Source organism: Polypterus senegalus, chromosome 8 (assembly GCF_016835505.1).
Source record: "Polypterus senegalus isolate Bchr_013 chromosome 8, ASM1683550v1, whole genome shotgun sequence".
Lineage (NCBI taxonomy): Eukaryota > Metazoa > Chordata > Cladistia > Polypteriformes > Polypteridae > Polypterus > Polypterus senegalus.
The window spans coordinates 1,432,093-1,459,791 of NC_053161.1; the positions used below are offsets into that span (position 1 = coordinate 1,432,093).

Below are 27,699 nucleotides of genomic sequence, written 5' to 3' on the forward strand. Positions count from 1 at the left end.
TGTTAGGATATAGCGGGTTGGATAATGGATGGATGGATGGCCTATAACTGACAAAGTCAATCTTTTCCCATAATGAGATTTTTTTACTAAAAACACAATTAAATCAGGATGGCATGGTGGCACAGTAATAGCACTACTTCCTCACAGAAAGGAGACCAGGCTTTACATCACAAATCCTGTTGTGTGGTGTTTGGATGTTCTCCTTGTGTCTGGTGTTCTCCAGGTGCTCCTGTTCTCATCCACTGTCCAAAGACATGCAGGTTGTGTGAATTGGCTCTAGTGTGTGTGTTCACCCTATGATGGACTGGCACACTGTCCAGGGTTTGTTCCTACTTTGCGTCCTGTGCTAGTTGGGATAGTCTCCAGCACCCCCTGCTACTCTGGTTAGACTTAAGCAGGTTAGAAAATGATAAGACATGATTAAGTGCAATTCCATTGTTTCCATCAGTCGATTTTACTTCCTCCTCAAAATACGTAGCATCTTTCCTGATTATCTTCAGACAACAAAAGCACTGGAAGTGTGTCTTCAGTAAGCATCTGTGTTTTACCCGGCAACCTGTTCTCACCTCTATGGTCTTTTTTAATCAACGGTCTTAGTAGTTTGCAGGGCTTTTTATTAATGTTGCTAGCATTTTGTTATGATGTCAGTTATAAATCTGTGCAAAGCTCATGTCCTGTGGATTGTTAATTATTTTCAGTTTGCTGTTGATAAAAAGGAGAGGAGAAAAACAGAGAATCGATGTTTAAAACAGGCCAAAATCAAAAGGCAGGAAAATTATTTAAACCAAAATATTAAAGACACACAAAACAAAAATCAGCATCAAGAAACAGACATAGTCTCTTAGTTTTTGAATAATTAAACACATTGCTAACATTGATCCCAAATGATATCTAGAAACTTGGATGATAAGAGTAGCTTGTTGCTATTTAAATAAACATGTTGGGGGGTGGGGGTGATATAATATGTCATGTGACAAACAACAGGCTTAACAACCATAAACAAAATAGCCACTGCCCTGCAAAAATTCACAAAATAGTAGTGCCAGTAATAAAAAATGAAAATCCAAAACAGACATGCAGTAACTTATTAAACATACTAATAAAAAATATTCAACAGATGAAAATGGACAGCTTCACAAAAATAAGTGCAAAACTGAAATCACAATGTGTCAAAATCCCATCTCATTATATTTGTGTCTTTAGAGATATTTTGTAATTCTGAATTCTCTTATTTTGACTCCTGCTTTTGCATTCAGGCAATATTTCTATTTATGGCTTATTGTATATGAATCACCTTTTTGTTTGTTATTAATTAACCTCACCTTTTCTTTTTAAATCTCCTTTTACCTTTTCCTTTTTCAGTTTAGCAGTTGAGTTTCAATAATTTCTTTTATTGCTGTAACTAAGTTTTTGAAATTATTCATTGTTTGGTTATTGCTTTCTTGTTTTGTGTACTTGAAATAATAAGTAAATCCTGTTATGTCTTTATGATGATTCTTTACAGTTTTAGCTTTTCCATTTTGAAAGTTTCATAACATATTCATTGTAATAAAGTGTCAATTGTTAAATATTTTTTCTGATCTCTACACTTACTTAATAACCTGTGTTATTCCTTTGCTTCTGTTTTTGGTAGTTTTTTTTTTTTTTTTTTGTACTGTCTCAAGCATTACTTTTAATCTAATTCAGTCTAACAATTTAAAACATTAGAGTATTTAACAACTTGAGGTGTCAAAACACTGAAATATGTAATGTTATGAACACTGTAACCTAACAATTCAATAACCTCTGTACTCTGAACTCTGTTTTAATTATTACAAGTCAAATCAAGATGGGTTTTCCCTTATATTGGTACTCAACATACTGAGTTACAAAATCATATTTAATCACTACTATTAATTCTTGCCCTCCCAAATCCACTATTATGATTTTAGATTTAACAGAAAATTTCAACAGTGTTATTCACACCAATCAATACCAAAAAAACAAATGCTATACTGAGATTAAAATCTTTCTTTAATAATACAAAACATAAAGAAATTTTATATCATTTTCTGTTTTCAAATGATAACCTATATTTATCAAAAACAGTTTAAAATGTAATAAACGTGTTACGCAGCTAACATTCAGCTGTATTTAGCAGTCAGACCTAGAGACGGTTTTCCAATTGTTTCTTATATTAATTGCTTCACTGAGTTAAAACATTGGATGAGTGATAACTAACAATCTTTAAACATGGAAAAACAGAAATTCCATTAGTTGGTGAGAATGAAGCAGACAGCAACAAGAAAGTGTCGATTTTTAACCCAGAGAGCCTGAATTTCAGTTTTGGTGAACCAGCATGCAAATTAGGCGCTGACTTTGACACTCTTCTATCAAATAAACTTCACATTGAATTAGACCTGCTTTTTGCAACTTAGAAAAAAAGGGAACATTAAAATATTTCCTCATTATGCATGATGTAGAAATGTTAACTTGAGCAGTTAATTCATGCAGTATTGACTACTGATGTGCTTTATTTACTGGCTATTTAAGCCTTTCTAGTTGTAGCTTTTTAGTTAATTTAAAATGCTGCCGTAAGATCATTCCTAGGGTTAAAATCATCTGGTGAAGTAAGTTCCGTTTTAAAATCTCCTGATTGGATCACAGCTAAGTTAAGAGCTGTTTTTTTTTTTTAAATCTTCCATCTAACCTTTACATTAAAAGGCTTGAGCCCTATTTATTTAATTTAGCTTATTAAGGCATACATCCCGCAGCACAGATTGCAATAACAAGATACTATCCTTCCCAAAATTTACAGCAAAATTAAACCTATTGTACATTGGCAGTCCAACCCTTTAGCTAAAGGGCCACCAAACAGTGCCTGTTAGTGTGTTAGCTCATTGGTCTCCACGTTTCAAACCAAACAGAAGACTATCTAGTTTTATCTAGCATAACCTTGTTTAGTTACTGATTATGCAAAAAAAATAAAAGTTTGGCAATTGTTACCATCTGTTACTAACCCTTCACCGTTCTGTTTTTCTTTTTGGTTTCCTGCTGTAGCTCTTGATGCCACTGCTCTTTTAACCAACTGCAATGTGACGTCATTGTGACTGGGAACCTTTGAATTGAGCAGTTGTAGCAGAGGATCATTGTGTTACACTTGAGTTATTACCTTTGGAGTGTGGTGTATGATATTGCACAATCCTCGAAAGTGGAAAAATGGCCAGTTGATCTGTGCCAGCAGAACTGTTTCATTGGCCTGGTGTAAATGACCATGGACCCCCTACCCAGAGGTTTATTTTCTTCAGGAATGCTGTTGTCTTGAGGTTTTGTTTTTCTCTTCTCTAGCCTTATCTTTAGTTAACTGACACTTCAACTAGCATTTCTTCAAATACAATTTAAACAAAGAATGTGATCTGTGTAGTACTGTTTACTTAACTAGATATGTGTGTTTATGCAGGTAAATTTTGTATAATAATAGACCACGCTGTTGCTTTATTAAATTTGTAAATCTGTGCACGTCATGTAAGTCTGTACTCAGTTAATAGCGTTTTGTAAGATTTAAGTGAATCGTGAATCATGTTACTATGATGTGCCCACCTATATTTATTGTAAATAACATATTAATACTACTGTTTATATTGAGGGGGTAATCTATAAAACACTCCTAATGCTGTATCACACTCTATACAACAAACCTCAATAAGATTTGTCTCATCTCCAGTTTAAACTAGAAGTACTTCAATATTCAATTAGGTTTTTAAAGACATCCCTCCAGTTTTCTAAACTTTCCGGCCTTTTCAAAATAAAAAGAAAGACATTTGTAGTATGATGATTCTCATTTGTTATATTCAGGCAAGTTTCTGTTATTGCCATAATGTCATGTTTATATAAAACCATATTATTCAAATGCTCCTTGTCTTAAAATAACCATATTTGGACTATTACTGATTCCATTATTATTTCTGATTCCTCCTTGCTAATAAGTAATTTCATTCATTTGTTAATTTTCCATACACATACATTCAATTCAATGGCAGTGGTGGGAGGAAGACCCCATCTTGATATCATCAACCACAATGCATGAACCATCCCTTCATAGCATGGCATATTCAAACACACCCACACTCTTTCATGCAAAATCACAAAAGTGTGGTCAATTAACCTAACACAAGTTTTTGGGGAATGTGGGACAAAAATGGACAAAGCTGAGTGAAAACATGCAAGTCTACATAGACAGCAACCCAGATATGCAGGGATTTGAGCCCACTCTCCTCAAGCTTTATGCACCATGGAAAAACACTGCACCACCATACATTATTATATTTCATCCCATTGCTAGGTGTCTGTTTCTGCAGCTATTTATTAATATTACTGACTAGTACACTACTTGAATGATTAAACTTGGACTGTCCTAAACTTCTATGACTACATTGCCATTTTAAACAGACTTCTTCTGAACGGTGCATTGGAAAGTAACTGTTGAGAGTGCTCAGAAAGTGTGGTATTTAAGTGATTGATTGATTGATTGATTGATTGATTGATATGGTGTACCACAGCAGAAAAAGAGAATGAAATAGATGGAGATGCACAGAAACAATGACAATGATGCCTACTCCACATACTTCATCTTTTTCTTTACAAAATGAGTAAGCTAAGTAGCAAACATTATGACATTGGTTATGTATTTTTTTAGTTTGTATCATATTGTCATTTGTTACTGTTACCACTTAATATACATTTGTTTAAACTGAAAACATTTGATTCTTCCAATCTCTTCTCATAGCTCAAACTTCTTATTCCTGGAATAAACCTAGGTGCTCATCTCTTAACTTTCTGTAGCTCTTATGTGTTTTTTACAAAATGGAGATCACACAATACTTTGGGTGAGGCTTCACTAGTAAGTTATATGGCTTATAAATAACTTCTTTTGACTTGTACTCCACACATTATGATATATAACCTAACATCCTATTAGCTTTCTTGGTTATTTCTGTACACTGTCTTGATATAGATAGCGATGAATCCACTAAGACTCCTCATCCTTCTCAAACAGAGGATACTTCCAAATTTCAGACCTAACACTGCATATTCAAATGTAACATTTTCACTTACTGTGTGTAATACACCACATTAACTTACATTAATTTTCATCTGCCATAAATCTGTCTGTTGTATATAATGTCACGTTATGTTGAATATTGTATATGTGGTTGTTTTCTGTTAGCATCACAACTGTAAAACCAAAGCAAACACCTACCAGCTTTGTTGCAATGGAAAGTTTTCAGTACAAATGTTTCCTAAAATACAGCAGAGACTCTATGATGTAAATTGACTCTGAGGAGTAATACCTCAGAGAAGAGATAATAGAGAGATTTGACTCAGAGATAGACAGAGAAGGAAGCAGACATGTTCTCTCAAAAGGGTAAGTGAGATAGATAGATAGATAGATAGATAGATAGATAGATAGATAGATAGATAGATAGATGTTCTCTCTACTATACAGAAAACAGCTTACAGTATTCTCTGCCTCAGTGCCAATGGTGTGTTATTAAATTCTGAATTTCTTCATATTCTAAAATATAGAATTTAATGCCAGGGTACACATTAGACTTTTGTCATTTCTTAACTCTGCCTGTTTATTATTCTATTATTGCTATATGAGACTGTTATGCATGTTCTGTGGGCCTTTCTCTTGGTTTTCCTTTCCCCACCCCAAAACACGTATACGAAGTTAGTGCAAATAGGTGCATGAGTGTGGCCAATGATTGACTTAGCATTCACTCCAGGGTTAGTTCCTTCCTTTTACCCTATGTTGTGTGGAATAAGCTCCAGCCTCACCTCAGATCCCAAAGTGAGTTTAGAAAATAGATGGATGGATAACACAATCAAAAAGGTTTCCAGTTGCAAATGACATTAATTTCACTGCAATAAAAATAAAACATAGTATAAAATATTAATTCAGCCAAACAGCCTCTTTCAAATTTTATGTTTCAAAAGACTTTAAATGCACATATTAAATATAAAATGAACAATGATCTCTCATTGCTAAGATACTGAAAGCCATAAAAGCTGAAGCAACTGCAAAAACTTCATTAACACTAGCACATACAATCTTACCCACACATTTTTGCCAATAACGTACGCTCAAGGTGTCATGGTTATGTCTGCTAAGCCCCAAGCTGTTGTGGAGATTTTCTTGTACTTTCAAACTTTTGCTTAGCACCAGGCCATCAACAAGCTTATCACTCACCCATCTATGAACTGGTAGTGCCCAAAAATGGCCATGGACTTCCCAAATCGTACAGGCCATAATTCGTACAGGCCATTGGTTTTATAACTGCTTTGCAAAAAAGGTAGAATCTAAAGAGTGGTGCGTTACCTTCATTTTTTTCTTTTTTTTTTTTAGTTATTAACTATTGAATTTAAAAAGAATTCTAGCAAGATAGGGTTTCAGATATTTTCAAAATCTGTATGCCTTCAGTATGTGGGTCCTTCATGCTGGGGTCATTTGATTGTTTATTTAAAGTTTGCTCACTTCATATGTAAAGTTTCAGCTTATAAAAATTATTTTGGATTTTACTTAAATAATGTAGAATTCAAAACCCCTCCTGGCACTGTGGTGCTTTACTTACAGTGCTGGCTCATATCTCCAAGTATCCAGGTTCATTTCAATCCTGTTGTCTCTCCGCAATGTTTTCTTCCAGCTTCTTCCGATATTCTAAAGCTGAGAGTGTTAGATTAGTTTATGTCTCTTAAGTGGATAACTGCAGCTGTTTGTCTCTTGGAATGGAGTGGCATCTTATCTGGGGTTGATTGCTGCCCTGATCATAGCGTTGTCAGAATAGGTTCCAGCTCCCTGCAACACTGAACTAGATGAAAGATGGATGGACTTTTAAATCCCACGTCTGACTCACTCCAGCTTGAAGCAAGTCCCTCATCTGAACTCAATTAACTCTGTCTATGGGAATATAGATCTCAGTAAGCTGAACTGCTTTTTGAAAATGCGTTGGGATGGTGTGCCCCAATGAAAAGTGCTAGATAAAAAAAAGATTGATTGAAAAACCTCTTTGATGGGGTGGTGGACTGGTGAATTAGAAACCAAGCATGACAGGCTCGCAAATAATGTTTCCTTTTCCAGATGATTCCTTCTGTGACACTGAAAGCACCATCGCCATTTTTGCACCATGTAAAGCATGTGATGTCAGCAGACCATTGAGTTTACACATGTTTTGCTTTGCTGGATGTTCAGGAGGTAGCTGCCGAAAAGTGTGCTTTTGGCTTTTTGATTCAAAGGGAGACTCGAAAAGCAAGGGTGGAGAGCTTCCTCACAAAAGCTGGCCGCAAGCTGCCCTCATTAAAAAATGGCCTTTCTTTCTCAAATGTTCCTGAGGGACATGGCCTGGCCCCAGGCATTGCCAGCAGCATCAAGCCCCCCTGAGTATCCCAAAATCAAAGCACTAAGCATCTCCGCCATATCTAAACTCTGATTACAGTGAAGGTTGTGAGGTGAAGCAGGGAGTAGCTATGAGGTTACCAGCTGTGGGCACAGATCTGCTCGGGTGCAAGGTGTGTTGATGTGTAGCACAAGGAATATCCCTGTTTGAAGTAGAATTGAATGTAGATTTGTGAACAAACACATAAAATCTGTTCAGTGAGCTGTGCGACTTACATCACTTCTTAAGAAATTATTTTGAAGTGAAATTTACAACCAAATTGGCACACAAACCATTAAGTGTCTATAGTACAATTACTTCTGCAGTTCTGCAGCTTGATGGCTGGCACGTTAATTGTCTTCCTTATAGGTTTATTGCCTGCGACCTTATGATTTACATTCTACCACCTTAGCCACTAGGCCACAGTGTTTACTGTAAAAACTGATCCAAGTGTAGCTACAACAATTTTATGGAGACACACGAACTTGTACATATAAGATCGATGTTTTACCTTTGAATAATGAGTCACCTATTATTACAATAACGTTATAAGTTATTACAAAGTAGATCTCATAACCTTAAACCTCTAACCTCGATAGCAACACAGAACCAATTCGATGTCTGCTAAAGCACGGGAGGTGCCTTGATATCCGTAATCCTAACCGACGTGTCCTATTAACGGAATTAGAAGGAACCGAAACTGGATTTCTTTCTCACGAAAACTGGCTTCCTTAGTGAATATCCCAAACTATAGAGAATGTAGGCTTTGGCTGTGCTTCTTGATGTTCGGGCACAGGGCTCCTCTAAGGCATGCCTGCTGTGTGTTTGTAGTTAGCGGGTTCCTCTGACATGCAAGCCGGATGCTAATGGCTTCTTTTGGTCTCCGTGAGCGGCTCTCAATGGGTTAAAAGGCTCGCTGCGTGTATATTAGGCGATTTGCAATGTATATGCTAATTGATGTGCCGACTCCTCGCAGCGTCCATGCTAATGCAACCGTCTGCTCTCCGGACCATGCGAGAGGCTGGCGTTGTTGGAGACACGTTCGCCCCTCACATATAAAAGCGCATCTGGGCTGTCAGCGGCAGACAAATGGTTAAGAAGCCGCGGCACTTCCGGATCTGCTCATTGCTGAGAAGTAGGAAAGAGAAAGAGAGGGAGAGGGAGAGAGAGGGAGCGAACGAACGAACGAACGAGCGAGAGAGAGAGCGAGAAAGAGAGAGAGAGAGAGAGGGAGAGGAGGAAAGGTGAAGGAGCTTCTCAGTGAAGAGCCTGAGCCTGAGCTGGACCTCCTGGGCTGACCCACTCCGCTCCGAATTCGTGTTTGCGTCCGATCTGTCTGCCAAGGGGACCGCGACTGTCTCTTCGCTGACCAGTGTCGTCTCGCAGTCTCCGGATCATTTCAGCTCTGACAGATTCAAACGGCTTGATGGACAGCACGAGCAGCCAAAAGGCGCACCGAGCATCTGTGTCCGTATCGCGGAGAGGAGACGGCGCTGAGGGAGCCGCGGTTGCAGGCTGTGGAAGCTGAGGGCGCCGCGCCGGACACTCGCCTCCACCTTCTTCTCCTCCTTCTGCTGATCCTCCTTCTCCTCGATCGGCTCCGTGTTTGCATTGCCTTTGCACCCTGCGCTTCTGGACACGAAACATCGCCGTTGGATCTGTTTTCTTTTTTTCTTTTTTTCCCTTCAACCTATTGAAAGGCTCACTGAAACCTAACCGGCCCCTCGATGGCTCAGAGGGTACGTTTCTTTGCCTTTTTTATTATGTGTGTCTTCCTATCCCTTGTGCATCCTCCTGACCCTCACCCGATCGCACCCCTTTGGTTGCCGGGGCCGATCTGCGAGTTTCTCGCTGCCCCAGAGAGCCTGCAGAGAAGATGAACTGCCCATCAAAGCAGCAGTATATAGGTCAGCGATAGTCGGGATAGAGCGCTCCTTCCGAGACGTTACCCCTCACAAGTGCATTCTTGTCACTTCGAGGTTCTCCGGTTCGGAAGTGTCAGGTTTGGAGTTGTTTTGGTGTTTATTATTATTATCTTTATAAAGGATAACAATACTTGATGTAATGCTTTACGATTCTATTTAATATTTACTATGTGCTGCCTACCATCATCTTTTAGATAAAGTTTTCTTTTGCGACACTCAGTTGTTGACATTTTTGCAAAGTGTCTGCTGTACTTTTTTTTTAGTTTTTAAATGATCCCTTGTTTAAAATGAAACGCAAAGAGTCGCCTTCATTCCAACATTTTTCTTGGTATATTTCTTGAAATCTCGACATTTGGAATGCATAGAGGAAAGTTCCGTTAGATCAAAACCCGGCAACTTTTACTCGTTACTTTTGCAGAATTTACTTTTAGTTTATTCACATCATAAATTCCGACATAAATAATACTCATATGTAACAAAAATTAACTGCTGGAAGTCAGATAAGTACTTTTAGAAATACAAAGTATATATTTAAGCAGAACCTAATGAAACATGACAAACATGTAATTTTTTAAAAGCATAGAAAACCACCGAACACCATGCAGCAGAGGTTTTTGGTATTCAGAAATCAAAGAAATTATTTTTCCAATTGCTAGGCTTACAAAATGCTTGAAATTCATACTTTAAATGCCTGAAATTCATACTTGAGCTGTGCAGAGTGGCTGTTAGCGGATTATTTTTCTGAGTTGTCAGAGAAAAGTTTGTAGTTTGCTGATTAGAACTGTCAGATTAAAGACTTATTTTTATAATTGTTTAAATACGTCTATATCATAAACGTGTATTTAACAATACTATAATTAATCATTAATGATTTCAGTGCCTTTAAGAAAACCTGTGTGGAGTAAAGAAGTAAATGTAAATAATAATATAAGGCAATAATAATTTAATACTTTTTAATGAAGTTTTGATTTTTAAGGGAACCCTTTGCTTTACATATATATGTAAAATAAAGAAAATGCAATTCATATACTACATTATTATATACATGGAGTCGTGTTTTACTATAATTTTAAATGACAACATTAAAAGTTTTCTTTTGCTAAAAAAACAAATATAACACGTATTATACAAGAAATGAGAGAAAGTAAGGGAATCGGTAAATATACATAATTAACTGAAAAAGATGCATTACTTTAATAATTGAACTGATATTTTTTGACATTAAATGTATCTTGTAATATGTCCTACACATTTTACAATATAAATACGTTCAAGCAATTAACATAAATTAATTGCATAGTGAAAAACGCAAATAATATTATAAATAAATGTTTGGCCCTTATTCTCTTTTATGTCTTCTTGTGGCCTTTTCTTTCTTTCTTTCTTTCTTTCTTTCTTTCTTTCTTTCTTTTTAAATACTAGACACGTTGTTAATGGTTTTGTTTGCCCTCGAAAAGTTTATTTTAGTTTCTTGTTAGTTATGTTAAAAATAACCGACAAGCCCTCGCTTAACTTTATTCGGTCCTGCAGAGATCTAACGGGATAATCGCTAACCTAACAGTATTCTGAAGTTCATTTCGGAGGAGTCAGAGTGCAAATGAACATCGGCTATTCGTAAATAGCTAATTTTGGAGATTGTTGCTATTATTATTTGTATAACTGATATCCTGATTATTATGAAGCAGAGTTGCTTCCCCGCGTCTCGGCTTCCTGCTCACTTTTTTTCTTCTCCTCAAGTATTTATTGTCCTGCTGTGTGCTAATTTAATAACGCCTAAACATGCTGATTTTTTCTTGCAGAAATGTTATTTTATTTTATGATTGCTGTCACGCCAATATCCTTATACGGTATTTACTTTAAAGCCTGGCCTTTCCCTCGCGCCCTGTGAGATGAGTCCTCTACCTCCTGATCATGGAGTATCCCCCGGATTCACATGGAAGAGAAAATCATCCCGAGGGATGAGTAGTTTTCCTAATGTTTGTTTTCTCCTTTCTGTCTGTATAGTATGATGAGCTCGTCCACTATCCTGGAATGGATGGGGTGCCCGTGCCAGGCTTCGCAGATCCTCACGGGAACAGGGCTGTGGCGCATCACCCTCTGACTCAAGGCTCACCGTATGGTCATGGTGGCGGTCCCCATAGAACCGGGCTGCCGACAGGTCTGGGAGCCAGCGATCTTCTCAAGAGAGAAAAGGACGAGATCTACGGGTAAGATCCATTTTTATGTAGCTGGCATGGAGTTCTGGGGTGTATTAGGAAAAAAAAAAGACTAAGACGAGCTGAAGAGACTGGGGTTCCTGACACCAACACCAGTAAGGACCATTTGGTTTGACTTTAATTCTGTTCAGTTTGGGTACAACAGTAATTTTTGTGAATTCGCGGTCATCCTTTCATATTGCGCGATTTTGAAGATAAAATAATTTTCACACACTCTGAAAATATTTGAGATATAACAAGTAAACTAATAATGTGTTTAGATAAAAAAGCTAAGTATTAGGCTACCACTTTCAAAATAATTGAACACAATGCCCTGCAAATCGATCACTCAGTGCGATAAAATAATTTTGGAACGCCTCGTATTATCGTTTCTGTTATTACTAGTTAATACATTTTTTTCAGAAGCACCAATCAGAATATTATTATCATTATTTGTAATGGTAATTATTGTATGAGACACAAAATGACCTTACGCAAAATGGCTCCGATTGTATATGAGTATTTACTAACATTCAAAAACTTAAAAAAAAATAGCATCTCCTTTCATTTTTTAATATGGCTTATATTTTATTTTTGAGAGTAATTGGTCATGGACGGATTTGTAGAGAATATGCCGTTAATATATCGAAGAAAAAGTAACATTTGGAGAAGTCACAGGATGCAATTTTTATAAGTCACAGATGGAGAACTCTTAATTTGAGATTTTATTACAGTCGACCTGTTCGGAGTTCCAAAAAAAGTATTACGTTTGTTTTTTGAGTGGTAATCCATATAATTAAAATTCTAGCTTAGAGTCGCCCTAATGGTGAAAAAAAAAGAAATTTCTAAAAGTACACTGAATAGAGCCCATAAATGTTTAGGAGAAACTCAGCATATGTGCTCATTTTATGTATATTTATGCATGTTTTTATGGCCACCTCAACTAAACATTTTTGAACACTTTCCAATAAAGGCTTAAGATCTGTTATCTGTTGAGAATGCAAACTTAGAAATTATACCGCCTGCCTCGCACAGAGCTGTAAGACGCTGGGCTTAAATAATAAAATCGGAAAACGTTTAATGACGTGGAACGTGGCGTTTCCAAAGAACCTTTCTTGATTTTAGCTCGCCGGGCATGTTTATTTTTAAATTATTAGGCGTAATCGGATAATTGGAGTCATTTCTCTTCATATCCTTTCCGCTGCCGCTGCCCCTTTTGGCTTACGCAGCGGAGGCAATACCAGGCATTTGGAAATGGAGTTACCGAGTTGTCACTTTGTGCAGCGCTCCGCACGTCCCGAATGTATTTTTGAGAGAGCGTCTGTTCTGTAGAAAACGTGGGTCCAAGCCGTTTGAACAGCTATTTCAGGAGGTACCCGGCGTAGGAGTTTGGCTCAGTCTCCATCAATACATAACTCCCCTCTTTGTGGATGCATTAAGGTATATGTAATGCAGTGGAGAAAAGTTGGTCGTCAGAATTATAAAACTAAATAAAGGTGGCCGGAGGGTGTAAAATAAAAGCCCTTTAGGCGTATCATTATATATTTAGAATTTACCTGGGGTTAAAACAATATTTTGTGTCCTTCTTAAGCGAAGCACATCTAGGATATGGAAATCACAGTTAAGCCTAACGACGAATTTTACAATTAGTTGAAAAACTAAAAGTTTGAGCACAAAATAATAGTTTGTAGGTTTTTGTCGATTTATTCAATGCATTTTAGGGTCTTAGAGAGACGTGTGTGGTGTGTCGTGCGTGTATGTGTGTTTGGCAATCATGTATGTTTTAATTATAATTTATTAATTCTTTATATCTGGCAACTTGAGCTTGTACTTACCGAGAAGCGCTATAGAAAAATAAACTGAAGTGAAGTTAACTGAATATACGGGCACGACCCCCTCATATATTATACCCAATATGAATTAGTTACAGAACGCTGTTTTCTGTTTTTATTTATACGCTATTTAAACATTAACCACATCACCTTGTTTTTCTGAAGTGTTTTAATTTTCCATTGAGTATTTTTACAGCATGTTGAAATGTACAAACACATATATGTGAGGGTGTGTTCTTAATTTAAATCAATTTGCTCCGCACTTTGAATAATTTAGAGCTAATCTTTGATGACGTGTTTAAACAGCAAGAGACACACTACATTTTCTTATTTTGTCTTTAATTTTGTGTCCAGCTTTTTGCAAAAGTCTACAAGTCGGCGGTTTCACGAATAATGGAGATTTGTTGAGCAGAGAAGATGGGCGATAAAACGTGCTTAATTAATTGTACAGGTTGGCAGCAAAGCGCTCAGTAGACTTCCGTTACTTCGGGGTCCTAATGTGTTCAGAATAAAAAATTATAAATACGTATAATGCCGTTCACGTTTGATTTTTATCGTTATGACCCTATTAAACTACTTGCCTGTATTAACAGGCGATGAAGCGATTTCTTTGTAGCTGTCGCACTGAGCTCAATGAAATATGCCAACCGTTTCCAAAGTAACAGTTTGCATATTCGGTTACTTTTTTTTTTTTAACGACGTTCAATTTAATTTATAGTTGACGAGCCTCGGCTTCTTTAATACACGTTTTACGATCCTGGTTTTGTTTGAACTTGAGGGGGTCGCGGGAAACGTAAAAGGTGCAGGGGTTTAGTCAGAGAAGAAGAAGAAGAAGAAGAAGAAATTAATATATATATAAAAGAGAAATAGATTTTTTTTGGTAATGAATGTGGGATTCACTGCAGTTAGTACCGTTGGAAGATGAGTTCAGAGCGTCAATTAACCAGTCGTCCCGCCTTCATTTTAAATGATTACATTTTCAGAGTTTGATAACACAAAATAATTTAAAATAATAGTGTGCACGATTCTCTAAATACAAGAAGCTCATCGCTGGTGTTGATCCTAAGCGATTCTCTGTTTGATTCGCAGCCACCCGCTCTTTCCATTGCTGGCCCTCATCTTTGAGAAGTGCGAACTGGCCACATGCTCGCCCCGAGACGGCTCTGGGTCCTTTCCTGGCGGGGACGTCTGCTCTTCCGACTCCTTCAACGAAGATATTGCGGTGTTTGCCAAGCAGGTTAGTCATTTTTGTTATCGCTGACCGAGGTGAGAAGTTCAGGACAGGTGTGATTGCTCTTTTTACATATTGTATCTTGAACGGCATCTACCAAGCTGTTTTAGGTTGTATGGTCTGACCCTTTTAAAAGTTTTCTTGTGAGGAGGATGGGTAGTCATTATATATAGTGAGGTAAGAGCCTTAGTAATTTGGGATGAGGAAGCTGAATTTCCCTGCCAGTCTATGATAAGGACAATGCAGTGCTCTTTCTTGTCTGGGAGGATAAAATTGTGACTTCCTGATTTAAAGTGAGGCTACATGGCATCCTTGATGTTTTTCAGTTAGGATATGGTGTTGTCAATGGAATCAGAGATAAGGACACTAAAAAAGATGACATGACACAGTCTAGTCAGGGATGTTGCCAGTGAAAATGCATCCTTGTTTAAGAATTAAAACACTGACTGGTATTTAGACAGTTTGCCATGTTTAAGATAAGTGCTTGGATATACTCCTCAAGTAGAAAAGGAGGAAATATGAGATAAGGATATAGGACTGTCATGACTAGAAATTTGTGTAAAGAATGGAAACAGGGTGTATACATTGGTGTATCTATAGCACAATGAGGTGAAGTTACTGGGTCAAAATACTAAACAATCAAACTTTTCTAAGACAGATTTTTTATATGATTTATTGCCTTTTCACAGATCCGCTCAGAGAAACCATTATTTTCATCAAACCCTGAGATAGATAATCTGGTAAGAGCCCGTTACCTCCTCCACAGACATTACATATACAGTATTTTCTTGTTTTCTTTCATTCAACTTTTATTTTTCCTTTGTTTCCACAGATGATTCAAGCCATACAAGTTCTGCGATTCCATCTTCTAGAGTTAGAAAAGGTAATAATACTGAGAGCAGTGAGTAGGACAGGTCTGCAAATGGCAGGAGACCTGTAATGGTGTGGGTAAACCGGCCTTTGGCAGAGCTCCTCCAGGTGGCCAGTATCATATTCTCCATTTAGGCATGAAGTCCTAATTTTAGATAAGGATGATAACTGTTTATATTAAAAGTAATGTCATGATTACAGTATTACTAATTTATTATTATTATTTTTTTTTGATATTGTAAAAAATATGTGTCCGGGATTTTTGAGGGTCTTTGATAAAGAGCCATCAATTTTATAATAGCCCTTTAGCAGAGTTCCCCTGGGTGACCAGTATCACATTCTCCATTCATGAGTAATGTCTTAAATTCAGATAAGGATGATAATAGTTTACATTGGAAATAATGTCACATTTATGACATTACTGAACCTTTTTGATTTTTGGAAATGGTAAAAAAGGAAAAAAAAATGTGTCCATGATTTTGGGGGTCGTTGATATAGAACCATCAATTCTGTTGTATTTCAAGTTGACAACCACTATTCATCATGGCCCAATTTATATATTTAGTACTGACATGCATAAAAGTATATATATATACAGTTTTGGGCAGCACGGTGGCACAGTGGGTAGCGCTGCTGCCTCGCAGTTAGGAGACCCTGGTTCGCTTCCCGGGTCCTCTCTGCGTGGAGTTTGCACGTTCTCCCGTGTCTGTGTGGGCTTCCTCCGGGTAATCCGGTTTCCTCCCACAGTCCAAAGACAAGCAGGTTAGGTGGATTGGCGACTCTAAATTGGCCCTAGTGTGTGCTTGGTGTGTGGGTGTGTTTGTGTGTGTCCTGCGGTGGGTTGGCACCCTGCCCAGGATTAGTTCCTGCCTTGTGCCCTGTGTTGGCTGGGATTGGCTCCAGCAGACCCCTGTGACCCTGTGTTCGGATTCAGCAGGTTGGATAATGGATGGATGGATATACAGTTTTATAGTACGGTATATGCAGTGTATTGTACCACATTTTCTCATAAGCAATACAAAATGCAATTTGCAATGTATTGGAGACATTTGTGTATCTTTTGCCTGTAATGTTTTTTCCTCTTGTCTCAATACAATATAGAGGATGTGCCATTAGCTCTCAGTACTGCAGTTTATTCTGGCATAGCTATGTACACAATGGATTACACAAGAGGTTGAAAATATGCTTCCCTGTAGTTTGCATTTTGTGAAACATATATCTGACCCATCCAGCTTTAGAGCAGGCACATGTAGTTTTGCGATGCATTTTTCTCTGTGGACTTCTTTGGCCAAAGCAAGCTATGCAGTATTAGAATGTGCCCTTTTCCCCTTTAATTATGGTGACATTTTGCCAGTGTTTCATTATATCTGTTTCATTATCTTTTTTAGCTGTTTTTAGTTTCTGTTTTTTAACTTGAAATGTCTTTCTTGATACTGGTTCAATTGCCATTTGAAGTGTTTTTTATGAGCAATCTGCATGTTCACCCTGTGTTCATGTGCTTATCTTCTTGCCACTCTGATAGCTGGTGAAAATGCAGACACTAAAATTGTCCTTGTCCCAAGCTGATATTTGCCTTGTGCACTTTATCAGTAGGATACATTTGACTCCCTGCTGTGATCCTTACTAGGAATATATATATATATATATATATATATATATATATATATATATATATATATATATATATATATATATATATATATATATATATATATATAATATATATATAGCACATATATATGTGTTTGTGTATGTGTGTGTGTATAAATATATATATAGCAACCCTCCCTTCAATAGCTTGTTTCGCTCGCTGTCGGTCCATGGGTATATTCCAGTACGGTCAAAACTCTGGCCCTGAGATTTATTTATAGTTATAGCAAATGCTAAAACTATTGGAAATTGTGGTCTGTGCAAGATGAATGGTGATCTGCTTGCTGAAGTACCGCCAGTATCTAACTTAATACGCAGAAGGAATATGACTTCTCCTGCATGATCACCAGTCATGATTTTGTTGGCAATTGAATGTTTATGCAGTTTTACAATTTGTAAGCGTGTGCCATTACATAGGCTTTATTTGTCAACCGCTAACACACAACTGAACTAGTATTGTTCTTAATAAAGTGGATGTATATAGGGTATTTTGTTTGATGTATGCACGTTAAATCGGTCATATTAACTTGAGAGTACCATTGTGGTAGTCTCCTAATGAAGATGAAAAAAACGATATATAGATGTATACTATATGTGGTACGGTTTTGGTGAAAAATGAGCATTGTGTGAAAATGTCACATGAAAACGTTGTCATCTTTTTATATGTATAGAGTAAATGATACAGTATATATATGTGTGTGTGTGTGTGTGTATATTTGTGTATATGTATCTACAGTATGTATATAAAATATTTTGCAATCACTGCAAATTGTGGGTGTGCTGAGCTGTGTGAGGGTCTGCAGCAGCTGGCTTAAAGGTGTTATGCTTCAGAGTAGTCTTGCTGCATGGTGATAGGCTGGTGGGTCCAGTTAAAACTGCCCTTAGAGTCAGTAAATCACAAAGGGAAATTCCAGGCTGTCTCTTTCTCTGTCCCGCTATTTCTTTTCTTCTCACGGGACGACACTCCTTTCTCGCTTTCTTGCTTTCAATAAGTGATGAAGATGAGAGCAATGGAGATGGGCTTTCTTTTCACTGAAGAAGACGAGAGCTCCTGAGTGTTATCTGTGTAAATTGAGCCAGTTCTAATTGGGAGGCAGTTCTTTCCTTGTTTTGCTTTTGTTTATAGTCGAGTTGGCCAGTCTGGTTCAGGCATTAAGGATGAACTGGGAATCACTTTATGATTTTTCCATTCACTGAGCCAACTGTGTGACGGAGGTGTAAGAGGGTAGCTTTCCCTCTCCCCATTGCTGTATATGTGAGATGGATGGTCTGGCTAAGGTGTAAATTTCAAGACTGTTTCTTTCTTTTATTTTTGGCATCTCCAATAGTTTCTCGGAGTGTTAACTGGGAGGTATTCCCACTGCTTTTACCTATTAGAAGTGCACTGGTCATTCTGCGTGAGGTGTCAAGGGTAGGATAGAAAATAACTGTATTTATCCATTCATTTTTAAGCACTCTATAGACTGTATCAGACAGCCCAAAAAAAAGAAGAAACCACCTCTGGATACCAGGCCATCACAATGCTGACCAACTCCTTCACCTATTCAGCTGTTTTCTGTATCATTTTTTTCCATTACAGAGTAGCAGGGAATTTGGACAACATGAAATGCAAATCAGGGACCACCATTTGATGGAAAGTCAGTCTATCGAAGAGCACATGTAAATATTCACACAGTCACTAATCTTACCTGCACATCTTTGTGACACAGTTAGAAACTAAAATGAAAGTAGAAAAGGTTCAATCTCAGCATAGACAGTAATCAGCCTGGCAATAGAACCCAGGTCTTGTGGTGTGTGAAATTGCAGGGATAATGACCATGTCAACACACCACCCTTCAACAGAAACCAAGTACATAATGTACTGGTCTAACGTTGGTTGAACTCCTTTCTGATATTTGCTGTGAGGTGTAACTAGGAGTCATTTTCTTTCTTTGTGTTTTCAACGACTGAGATTGTCATAGTGTTATTAACCAGTAGGGTTTCCTTCTTATAGCATCCCTTAAAATTCAGGTGGTCAACTTTATCTGAAATTACTAAAGTGGACTAGGGACACAAAGGGTGCCACCTGGGATGGTTCAGGTGTAACCTGGTGTCATTTTTTTCTCTTGGTTGAGTTCATCAGGGTGTAACTGGGAAGCTTTCTCACATACGATATCTTTTAAAGCTGTGCTGGGTAATCTTATATGAAGTATTAAAGCTGAACTGGGGCATGGTTCCTGTGTAGGACGTTAGCATATTTTAGACAAGATTATCCAGCTCAAGCCTAAAGGATACCATATGTGGGAAAGCCTCCCAGCCAGGGTGTAACTGGGAGGACTGTCCTCTGCCTTTTTTGTTTTACATTTCAGCTGACTGGTGTGGTTATGGCATATATGGAAGTCATTTACTCTCCTGGTTGTACTTTTCAAACTGGAGCTGAATGGCTTTACCCCACAAACAGTCTGTTTTAGAAAAAAGTTGGCTGATCTTCCGTGAGCTGTTTCAGTGGAACTGGAACATAGTAAGTAAGTCTACTGGGATAGTTCTCTGTCTGGTCATGCTTTTTCATCTGTGGCTGGGAGGCATTCCTACATATGGTACCCCTTAGAGCAAAGTTGGTTACTTTTGTCTGAAGTATTAAATTTGGATTTGGGTACAATTCTTGTTGTGGTTTATAAGTAAGCTAATTAGACTTCTTAGAAAGGTAACTGCAAGGCCTACCTTCTACCTTGATGTCTAAGGTGTAACTGGGAGTCATTTTGCTCTAAGTCAGAGTATTTTTGGGCTTCTTGACTAGCGTTACTGAGTGTACACTGCCATAGATAGCTAGACAGACAAAATAAACTATTGTTTTTTAGAAAAAATTGCTTGCAATAAGAAAATGTATTTGCCAGTGAATCAAGAAGATTTTACTTGGTTAGTCTGCCACTGATTAAGTAAAAACATCTAGACAGAAGAAATGAAAAATCTTGAAATAAGGAATTTTAACATATATATTAACTCTTTGAGGGCTGAATATTTTTTTTCAAAAGACAGTTTCTGAAAAGCAATGGCTTCACACAGAAGTCAACATAAATGCTACACAGTCACAGCCGCAGTGCACTGCAATCTGGTTTCTACCTCTTACCATTGTTAAGTGGCAGTCCTCTTGGCAAAAATTACTGTAGGCGTGTCAGCTACATGATTAGCTGGGGACGAGTCAGCTGAAGCTGGAACCTCACATTTGTTTTCAATCACTTTTTTCAAAACCGGAGTCCGGCAAGTCATAGTCCAGTTCAGAGATAATAGGCAAAACTTCGTCCATGGAGTATTTTGCGTTACTCATTTGCTTTGATCTCTCGCCATTATGTCAGTGTCATTTTTGCTCTTGTTTGCACCTTACTACCTTACTCACACGAGCACATAAAATCTTGGTCAGACCAATGAAGCTAACTTTCCTTCTAGCAACGAGAGTCCAACTAAAGCATAACGGTTGGTTTTGCTGCAGTTTACAGTTGATTACCACCGTCAACTCCTTGTTTTGACAAAAGTCGACATCAGCCCTGAAAGAGTTAAGCAGCCTACAAAGGTCTGGTTATTGAAGCAAGAAAATCCACCCTGGTCCGCTCTTAATTACAGCAATTTCTGTCATAGAGGTGCATTTTTAAATTTTAAAAATTTTCTGGGAATTAATATGTAAATGAGATTGCTCAAGACTAGTTATCTTGAATTAAAGGAGTAATCTGCCCAAAAATTATATTTTTTAATATGTTACTTACCCCACATAGTTTGTAGTGATAGCCGAGAGAGTTTTATTGTCATGTTTTCATGCAGAATGGAGATAACAAAGTTTCTGATAGAATAAGCATCTATCGTGACCAGCGGTGAACTACAGCGAGCAGTATCAAATACATCCATGAAAAACTTTTATGCTACTTGTGTTGCATAATTCACATGTCAAGTCCTACAGTCATATCTTAATAATAGGAAAAATGCATTCATTTTTTGCTAAAATATTGTTAAATAAATACTGCCAGAAAATCTGAGCAGTCCTCACATATGAAACACTTTCACACAGGATCGAGCTTGTGAACTGAAGACAGGACTCTTGACCAGTGAACGAGGGGAAGAAGCAGGTCATTAATTCAAAATCTTGCTCCTGTGTTAATGTAATTCCTCTGCATGCACTGCTATAATTTTCCAGAAGTACTTATTAAACAATATTTTAGCAAAAAATATATGCGTTTTACTTGTTGTGAGCATATGACTGGACGACTTCACGTAAGTAACACGAGTAATGGATATTTTTTTATGGACATTTTTATATTGTTTGCTGAGGTCCAGCATTGGTCTCCATAGACACCCATACTATCAGAAGGATTTCTATCTCCATTTTCTCAGTTATTACCACAAAACATGTGGGGCAAGTAACATAAAAAAAATACATTATTATCTTGCATGTACAATGCTAGATTAGATATTTAAGCTCATATGGGAAAACAGGAGATACATTCCTTCAAAATAAGAAATTTATGCTTCTTAAGATATTTTTGGCAGTGTAAACATGCTCTGAGTACCATTGTCATATTCTGTTGAATTTTGTTGAGTACCTTTTGCCATTGTTTTGGCCCATGACACCAGTGACTCTATAGACATCTGAAGTCCAAGCTATTTCCACTGCCTTACCCCATCTTCTGTGCTCCTGTTGTTTGCTTGGATTAATTTATTCAGAGTACCTCACCAAACAATGTTGTCTCCTGCAGGTTCATGATTTGTGTGATAACTTCTGCCATCGCTACATCAGCTGCCTCAAAGGGAAGATGCCCATTGACTTAGTGATTGAAGACCGGGATAGTGGTTCCAAATCAGATGTGGAAGACTTCACGGGTTCCTGCACCAGCCTATCTGACCAGGTGGGCCAAGAGCATGGTCAGGATTCCACTAAATGTTGGAATGGGTGCACTCATAGGTGGTGGTGTATAAATAATATTTGTGTACAGCTCCCCGCCTACTCCCATTATGTTAAAACCTGCATGAGCGGAAGGTCCATTCTTGTGCCAGTACCGGTGTGCCCGTCTTCACCCCCGCACACACAGAACAAGCAGCGTCTGCTTCTGGAGGCTGAATTTGCTCTGCTGAGTCTCCGCTTCCAGGTCACTTCTAATGCCGCCTCGGGGCGAGTATTAAAAATGCAGGAGAGAGAGACGCTGTACGTCGAGCCAGGCTGGCTGCAGCAGAGCCCCAGGGGAGGGGGGTGATTTCGGGGAGAGCCTCTGCCTCAGCATGCCTGCACTCTTTCTTCTTTTTTTCTGTCTTTTTTCCTTATTTTTTTGGGGGGGGGGGGTTGGGGGTGCTTTGGGCTGCTTATATGTGGTAGAAAGTGTCTGTCGAGAAAGGTTTATGGACAACTGGGGAAACGATGGGGCTAAAAACATACTGTTGCCATGGTAACCCCTCTTCCTCAGTTACTGTACCTCCTGGGTGCCCACCAAATGCTGCGTGGGTTTGGCTCTCATCTCTCCTTGTGGAGGCCCCCACCACCACTACTGCCTGCCACGTCAGGAGATTTATCGCCACTTGAGCCACAGGGAGGTCAAGTGATGGTCAAGCATATTTTAATAATGACACTTGACAGGCCTCTTCAGACGAGCTCTGTCTGCACCAGTATTACTTGCTGCCTGTCTTTTAACCCTTTTCCAACCAGGGGGCCGAGGCATGGCACGTGAGCCACCGAGCCCTAGGGAAAAGGGTGTTGGAAAACACCGTTTGTCATCATGCCGGCTTACTTCCCCGATCCCACCTGAGCAGATTGAAATCGCAGGCTGTGATTGGTCGTTGGCAGGGTAGGGTGCGGGACATTCTCACAGGTGGGCCACGTGCTTTAGTATGTTGTCAGTTAAACTGGGTTTATTGTACCTCTGTGATACTGGATCCAGGTTAATTAGAGGGGTCAGCCCCCAAGCGGGGATAGGTTTCCCAGAGGGCACTGGGGTAAACATTAGCTGAAAGGTGAGACGCTGCCAGCGAGCACAGATGCATTGACGTTATGGCTTACCGGGAGTAGTATACGAGAGGCCCAGCCTCTTTCCTGCTGTGAGGGCAGTGCAGTTAGGTTTGTTGACAGCTCGTCCCCGTCACTTTACTGCTAATCACGCTTATTCTTGCTCCCTCAGAATCACTCATGGATCCGAGATCACGAAGATGCCACATCCACGCACTCGGGCACTCCTGGCCCATCAAGCAGTGGCCTGGCATCACAAAGCGGAGACAACTGCAGCGAGCAAGGTGAGTACTGTTTATTAGCTGTGCCTCGTGCACTCATAAATCTGCCTGCTCGCCTCCTGCAGGGAGAGGGAAACGCTGCCTCATTAAACAGCAGGGGGTCCTCTTAATCGCAGAGTGCCTCCCTCAGCGGGCAGGACACACACACACACACATACATGCATACATATAGAGACACTCAGGTGAATGCCACGCGTGCAAATGGGGGGGGGCAGTGTCTGAGACCCCACCCTCTTCTCAATGAATTATTTAAGTTCCCCGAGGGCAAGGCTTTTAAGCCAAGCTTTTTTTGCCTGAGGACACGGCAGCATGCAAGCGAGCGCAGGGCTCCTGATTTATCCAGCATGGGCATTAAGTCTGGGGCCCGTGAGCAACGCTGTTTAAGTTCAGATCACATTTCTTTTTCCTCTCTACCTGTAGCTCTGTCTACCACTTGAGCGACATGTCAGTGAGGCCAGAGGCAGTGGGCAGGCTTTTGTGGATGGCCTTGGTGGGGTTTAATTTGTGTGATGTCTGAGAATAAGATGCATGTAAGAGGGAAGGCTGAGAGAGTCGATTGGCATTCCTCTGTAGGGGCAGGTGTGGCAGGCAGTCTTTTATTGAGAGGAGCAGGGCAAGAGTCACAAATGAGAAGAAGGGTAACCTGGATATCATTGGGCTGAGAACTCTGTGGCTAGATATGGGCATAGGTTGACAGTATGCATTCTGCTGCTTGAGAAGTTGCTCTGGTCAATGAGATGTGACTTAGCCCTGGCTGTGTGATTGCACAGCAACTCCATTGGCTCTTAGAAAGTCTAGATAGATCTGGGTGTCAGGCACAGACATTTATTAGGTCTCTATGATGCAGGTGATGGGCTGGATAACAGCGTGGCTTCCCCCAGCACAGGTGACGATGATGACCTTGACCGGGACAAGAAACGCAACAAGAAACGAGGCATCTTCCCCAAGGTGGCCACCAACATCATGCGAGCCTGGCTCTTCCAGCATCTCTCGGTAAGCACTCCTGCTATTCCGATTGGCAGACTTTACTCGAATAAAGTCGGCAAGAAAAAAGTTTGCAAGTGGAGGCGCAGAAATGCAAATCTCTACTTGCCAAGTGCCTGAGGCAGAGTCTGCCGCTGAGGAGCTGAAACCAATTAGAGATGCGGGGGAGGAGGGAGCTGAGGTGGGCGCACAGGGGCACAGCCATTCTCCGCGCTTAGTTAGACAAAGCCTGGTTAATGAGCGCGCGCCAATTAGGGGCTAATTGTATTTAGAGGATGGTAAAGCATAATCAATTCCAGGCAATTACCCACTCAGTATACTGGGGCAGCGGAGCGCGAGGCCCAGCCCCTGAGATCTGGTGCTTAGGAAGGCCTCAGCTGTGAGTGGAAAGGGGTGCCACCTGGAAGTCGGCCTCATGGGAACCTCTGTGGTTAATGTCCATCACTGGGCTCTTCCACAGGCCTTTCCAACTTCTGTGTGAGCTCTCCACTGATGGCTGCTCTTGCTGCCTCAGACAGCAGCAGGTGCCCAGAAATACAAGTGATTTGACTTACTCAACAGTAGGCATTGTCACTTTGCACAATGGCCTAAGATGCTTGTATCGCATAGTGTCCTATAAGCCTAAATTGGTTTCCACTCACATTTTTACCTCATTTTACCACATGATCCTGCCTTGTGGTGTTTGCTTTTTTATGCCTAATTACTTTGTTGCCTACATTAGGCTTGTCGTGCCTCATCCATGCTGTTTCATGGCGCTTTTCGGCACTGTCTTTCAGGTCATTCTTCATAAATGAAAATGTAAAATTATGAAAGATCTCCGTTCACTATTCACCTACTTTAGCTCTCCTATTATTCTACTCTCTGTGCTGCATCTGGCCTCAATACTTTCTCTTGTTATCGTTTTAGCACCCTTACCCATCTGAGGAGCAGAAGAAGCAACTTGCCCAGGACACTGGCCTGACTATCTTGCAGGTCAACAACTGGTGAGTAGGTCACCTGCTGGAATAAATGGAGAAGTCCACTGAACACTGTGTCTCACACCCTGTGATGTTTTCTATTTTTTGGGCCCAGGTTTATCAATGCCCGGCGGCGTATTGTTCAGCCAATGATTGACCAGTCTAATCGCTCAGGTAAGATAAAGCAAGAAGGACAAATGTGGTTGATGGTGGTGGGCTGAGATGAGTATGGCTTGGGGTTCTGGCAATATGTTCCAGTTTGCTGAATTATCTCTTCCTTCAGGTCAGGGAACTCCATACAGTCCAGATGGCCAACCAATGGGGGGCTACGTGATGGATGGCCAGCAGCACATGGGCATCCGACCGCCAGGTATGAGTGGCTACAGTAGTAAACGGAGTGGGGAGGAGACATTAACAAGGGGCTGGCTCCACTTCAGACTACCCTCAATGGCAAGGGCACAGCCCCCCTCCACCCCAACATTAGCATCTCTTGATGTGCTTGTGTGGGCTTGTGTCTTTCTCTCCAGGGCCGCTGGGTAGCATGGGGATAGCGATGGGCATGGAAGGGCAGTGGCACTACATGTAGCTCCAACTGCCTGTAAGTAAAGACCGCCCCTCTGTGTTTCACCCTCATCCTTGTCCTCCAAGTTAACCCAGCTTCATGGCATGACACTGGGTTGGGGGTGGGGTGCAGATTCTGGTCTGTGCATTATGCCGACAGGCAGGTGGTGAGCACCCCCTCCCTAGCCCTGCCCGCCACCCTGTTTTCTGCTTGTTTGATATTTGTGCCATGATTGGTGCTACCATGACTCTCTATGCATGGGCTGCTGAATGAAGTGACATTTTGAAGGTCATGTCACTTTATACTATCTAGGATAATAGGTAGCTTTTCCTTCATCACATGGCATGCAATGTGTGGCACACAAGACTCTCTGTTGCCATCTTGTACAATCTGAGCATCAGCTCAAACGTTTCTGTTTTTTTTTTCAGGTCTTCAGGGGATGGCAAGCCTGGCTTCAGAGTACCCTGGTGGTGCAATGGGTCTAGGCCTGGCCCAGCCTGGGTATCCACCTCATGGGGCACCTTCCCTGCGTCACCCCCCTTCCCTGCACACCTACCACCCTCCACATGCAGCGATGATGCTGCACGGAGCTCCTGGCGCTCACGGTGCACACCATGTTCTCACCACGCCAAATCCTGGCGAACCGTTACTGGGGGGCCAAGGCATGGACATACATGCCCATTAGCGGCACCTTGGGCACCCGCCTGCATATTTGGTGCTTTTACGACAAGGAAGAGCAATGCTCAAACTGGCATCAACGCTGCACTGGTGAATGGAATGGCACAACTACCCCAGCAGGGAATCTCAGAATGGTCACTCCATTTTGAAAGACAGGGATCTGCACTGAAAAGGATCTGGCATCTCCCTCCCAGCAGGCCGGGGGGGGGAGGGGGTGTGTGGTGAGTGTAGAAAATTTTGTGGCCCAGTTTAAGATGATGAACCTCATTGTGCCAAGCCAGTTAGGCTGTCAGTGCCCACCCCAAGAGACACTAGGAGAATGGACCCCCCGATAACCCAGACTTTGCTGCGCTGAAGCCACCTGGACTTGGGCCTGCACTTCCCAGTCTCTGACTACAGACTGGAACTGAACTTTTTGCCAGATTTTTTGGCATGGGCTAACCTTGTCCCGCCTACCCTGGTGAAAGGGGAAGGGGAACCCAAAACACAAACTGAAAGACACTATTGTTTCTTATTTAAACTGGTACCATTTGGCTGTTGTTGGTTGTATTGTTTTCTCTCTGATTTTTATGATAAAAACAAAAACACTTCATTTGAAAATGATGTCTGTTTGCTTGAAGAATGGCCAGTGTCCAGAACCCCCTGTTGGTGAGAGAGCACTGGGGACCATATCTTTATTTGAACTGCCATGGTCTGTAATTGTGTAAGGGCCGCTGTGGTCCACACTGGTCTGCAAGTGGTGGGCTACCCTTAATATGCAAGGTCCACTGCCTGCTACACTCTGCTTCCCAATGCTGGGCTGCCATCTTTCCGATTGTGTGACCGCTCCTAATCCTGCAACACAGAGGTCACGCTGGCGACATGGAGTCTTTAACCCCTTCTCCCCTGGGGGCACGTCCAATCCACGCTTCTCTAATCCTGTTTTATTTGTCCAGGGATTTTTACTGACCTAAGCGGCTGGAAATTGCCATTTTGGAAGTGGCCACCACGGCGGCAAGTATCTCTCAAGGTATCTGTTGGAGAGTACATTGTAAGTACATAGGTGAGTGCTACAAGGGACCACAGAATTTCAGAAAGAATATACCTGTGTTCATTTCTAGCTGCATCTTGGAGGGGGTGCACAGAGAGGTGGGCAGAAGGGAAAACCCATTTGTGGAGATC

The 27,699-nt window shown here is 40.3% G+C and overlaps 1 protein-coding gene and 1 long non-coding RNA gene across 4 annotated transcripts; one reads left to right on the top strand and one right to left on the bottom strand.

Annotated features, from left to right (window-relative positions):
* Nucleotides 1-282: 282 nt before the first annotated feature.
* Nucleotides 283-7,385, bottom strand: LOC120533583. Its single transcript, XR_005634557.1, has 3 exons — nucleotides 6,615-7,385; nucleotides 5,821-5,904; nucleotides 283-702 (listed from the first exon to the last, which is right to left on the bottom strand). It is a non-coding gene; the product is annotated as an uncharacterized LOC120533583 (long non-coding RNA).
* A 1,026-nt stretch (nucleotides 7,386-8,411) lies between these two features.
* Nucleotides 8,412-26,747, top strand: meis3 (myeloid ecotropic viral integration site 3). Of its 3 annotated transcripts, XM_039760587.1 has the most exons (13): nucleotides 8,412-9,154; nucleotides 11,345-11,547; nucleotides 14,457-14,604; nucleotides 15,288-15,338; nucleotides 15,431-15,481; nucleotides 21,840-21,989; nucleotides 23,250-23,361; nucleotides 24,206-24,351; nucleotides 25,249-25,325; nucleotides 25,414-25,472; nucleotides 25,582-25,668; nucleotides 25,826-25,896; nucleotides 26,289-26,380. In XM_039760587.1, the coding sequence occupies exons 1-12, from the start codon at nucleotides 9,143-9,145 to the stop codon at nucleotides 25,882-25,884; spliced, it is 1,155 nt and encodes a 384-aa protein (XP_039616521.1). In that variant the 5' UTR covers nucleotides 8,412-9,142; the 3' UTR covers nucleotides 25,885-25,896; nucleotides 26,289-26,380. The 3 variants fall into 3 exon arrangements, with proteins under 3 accessions (XP_039616521.1, XP_039616520.1, XP_039616519.1); XM_039760586.1 differs by lacking the exon at nucleotides 25,826-25,896 and having other exon boundaries at nucleotides 8,427-9,154; nucleotides 24,245-24,351; nucleotides 26,289-26,747; XM_039760585.1 differs by lacking the exon at nucleotides 25,826-25,896 and having other exon boundaries at nucleotides 8,433-9,154; nucleotides 26,289-26,747.
* The last annotated feature ends 952 nt before the right edge of the window (nucleotides 26,748-27,699 follow it).

Coding starts and splice junctions, on each gene's coding strand:
- meis3 (XM_039760585.1), top strand. Junction 21,990..23,249: donor GCACCAGCCTATCTGACCAG/GTGGGCCAAGAG, acceptor TTGCTCCCTCAG/AATCACTCATGGATCCGAGA. Junction 25,326..25,413: donor ATCTTGCAGGTCAACAACTG/GTGAGTAGGTCA, acceptor TTTTGGGCCCAG/GTTTATCAATGCCCGGCGGC.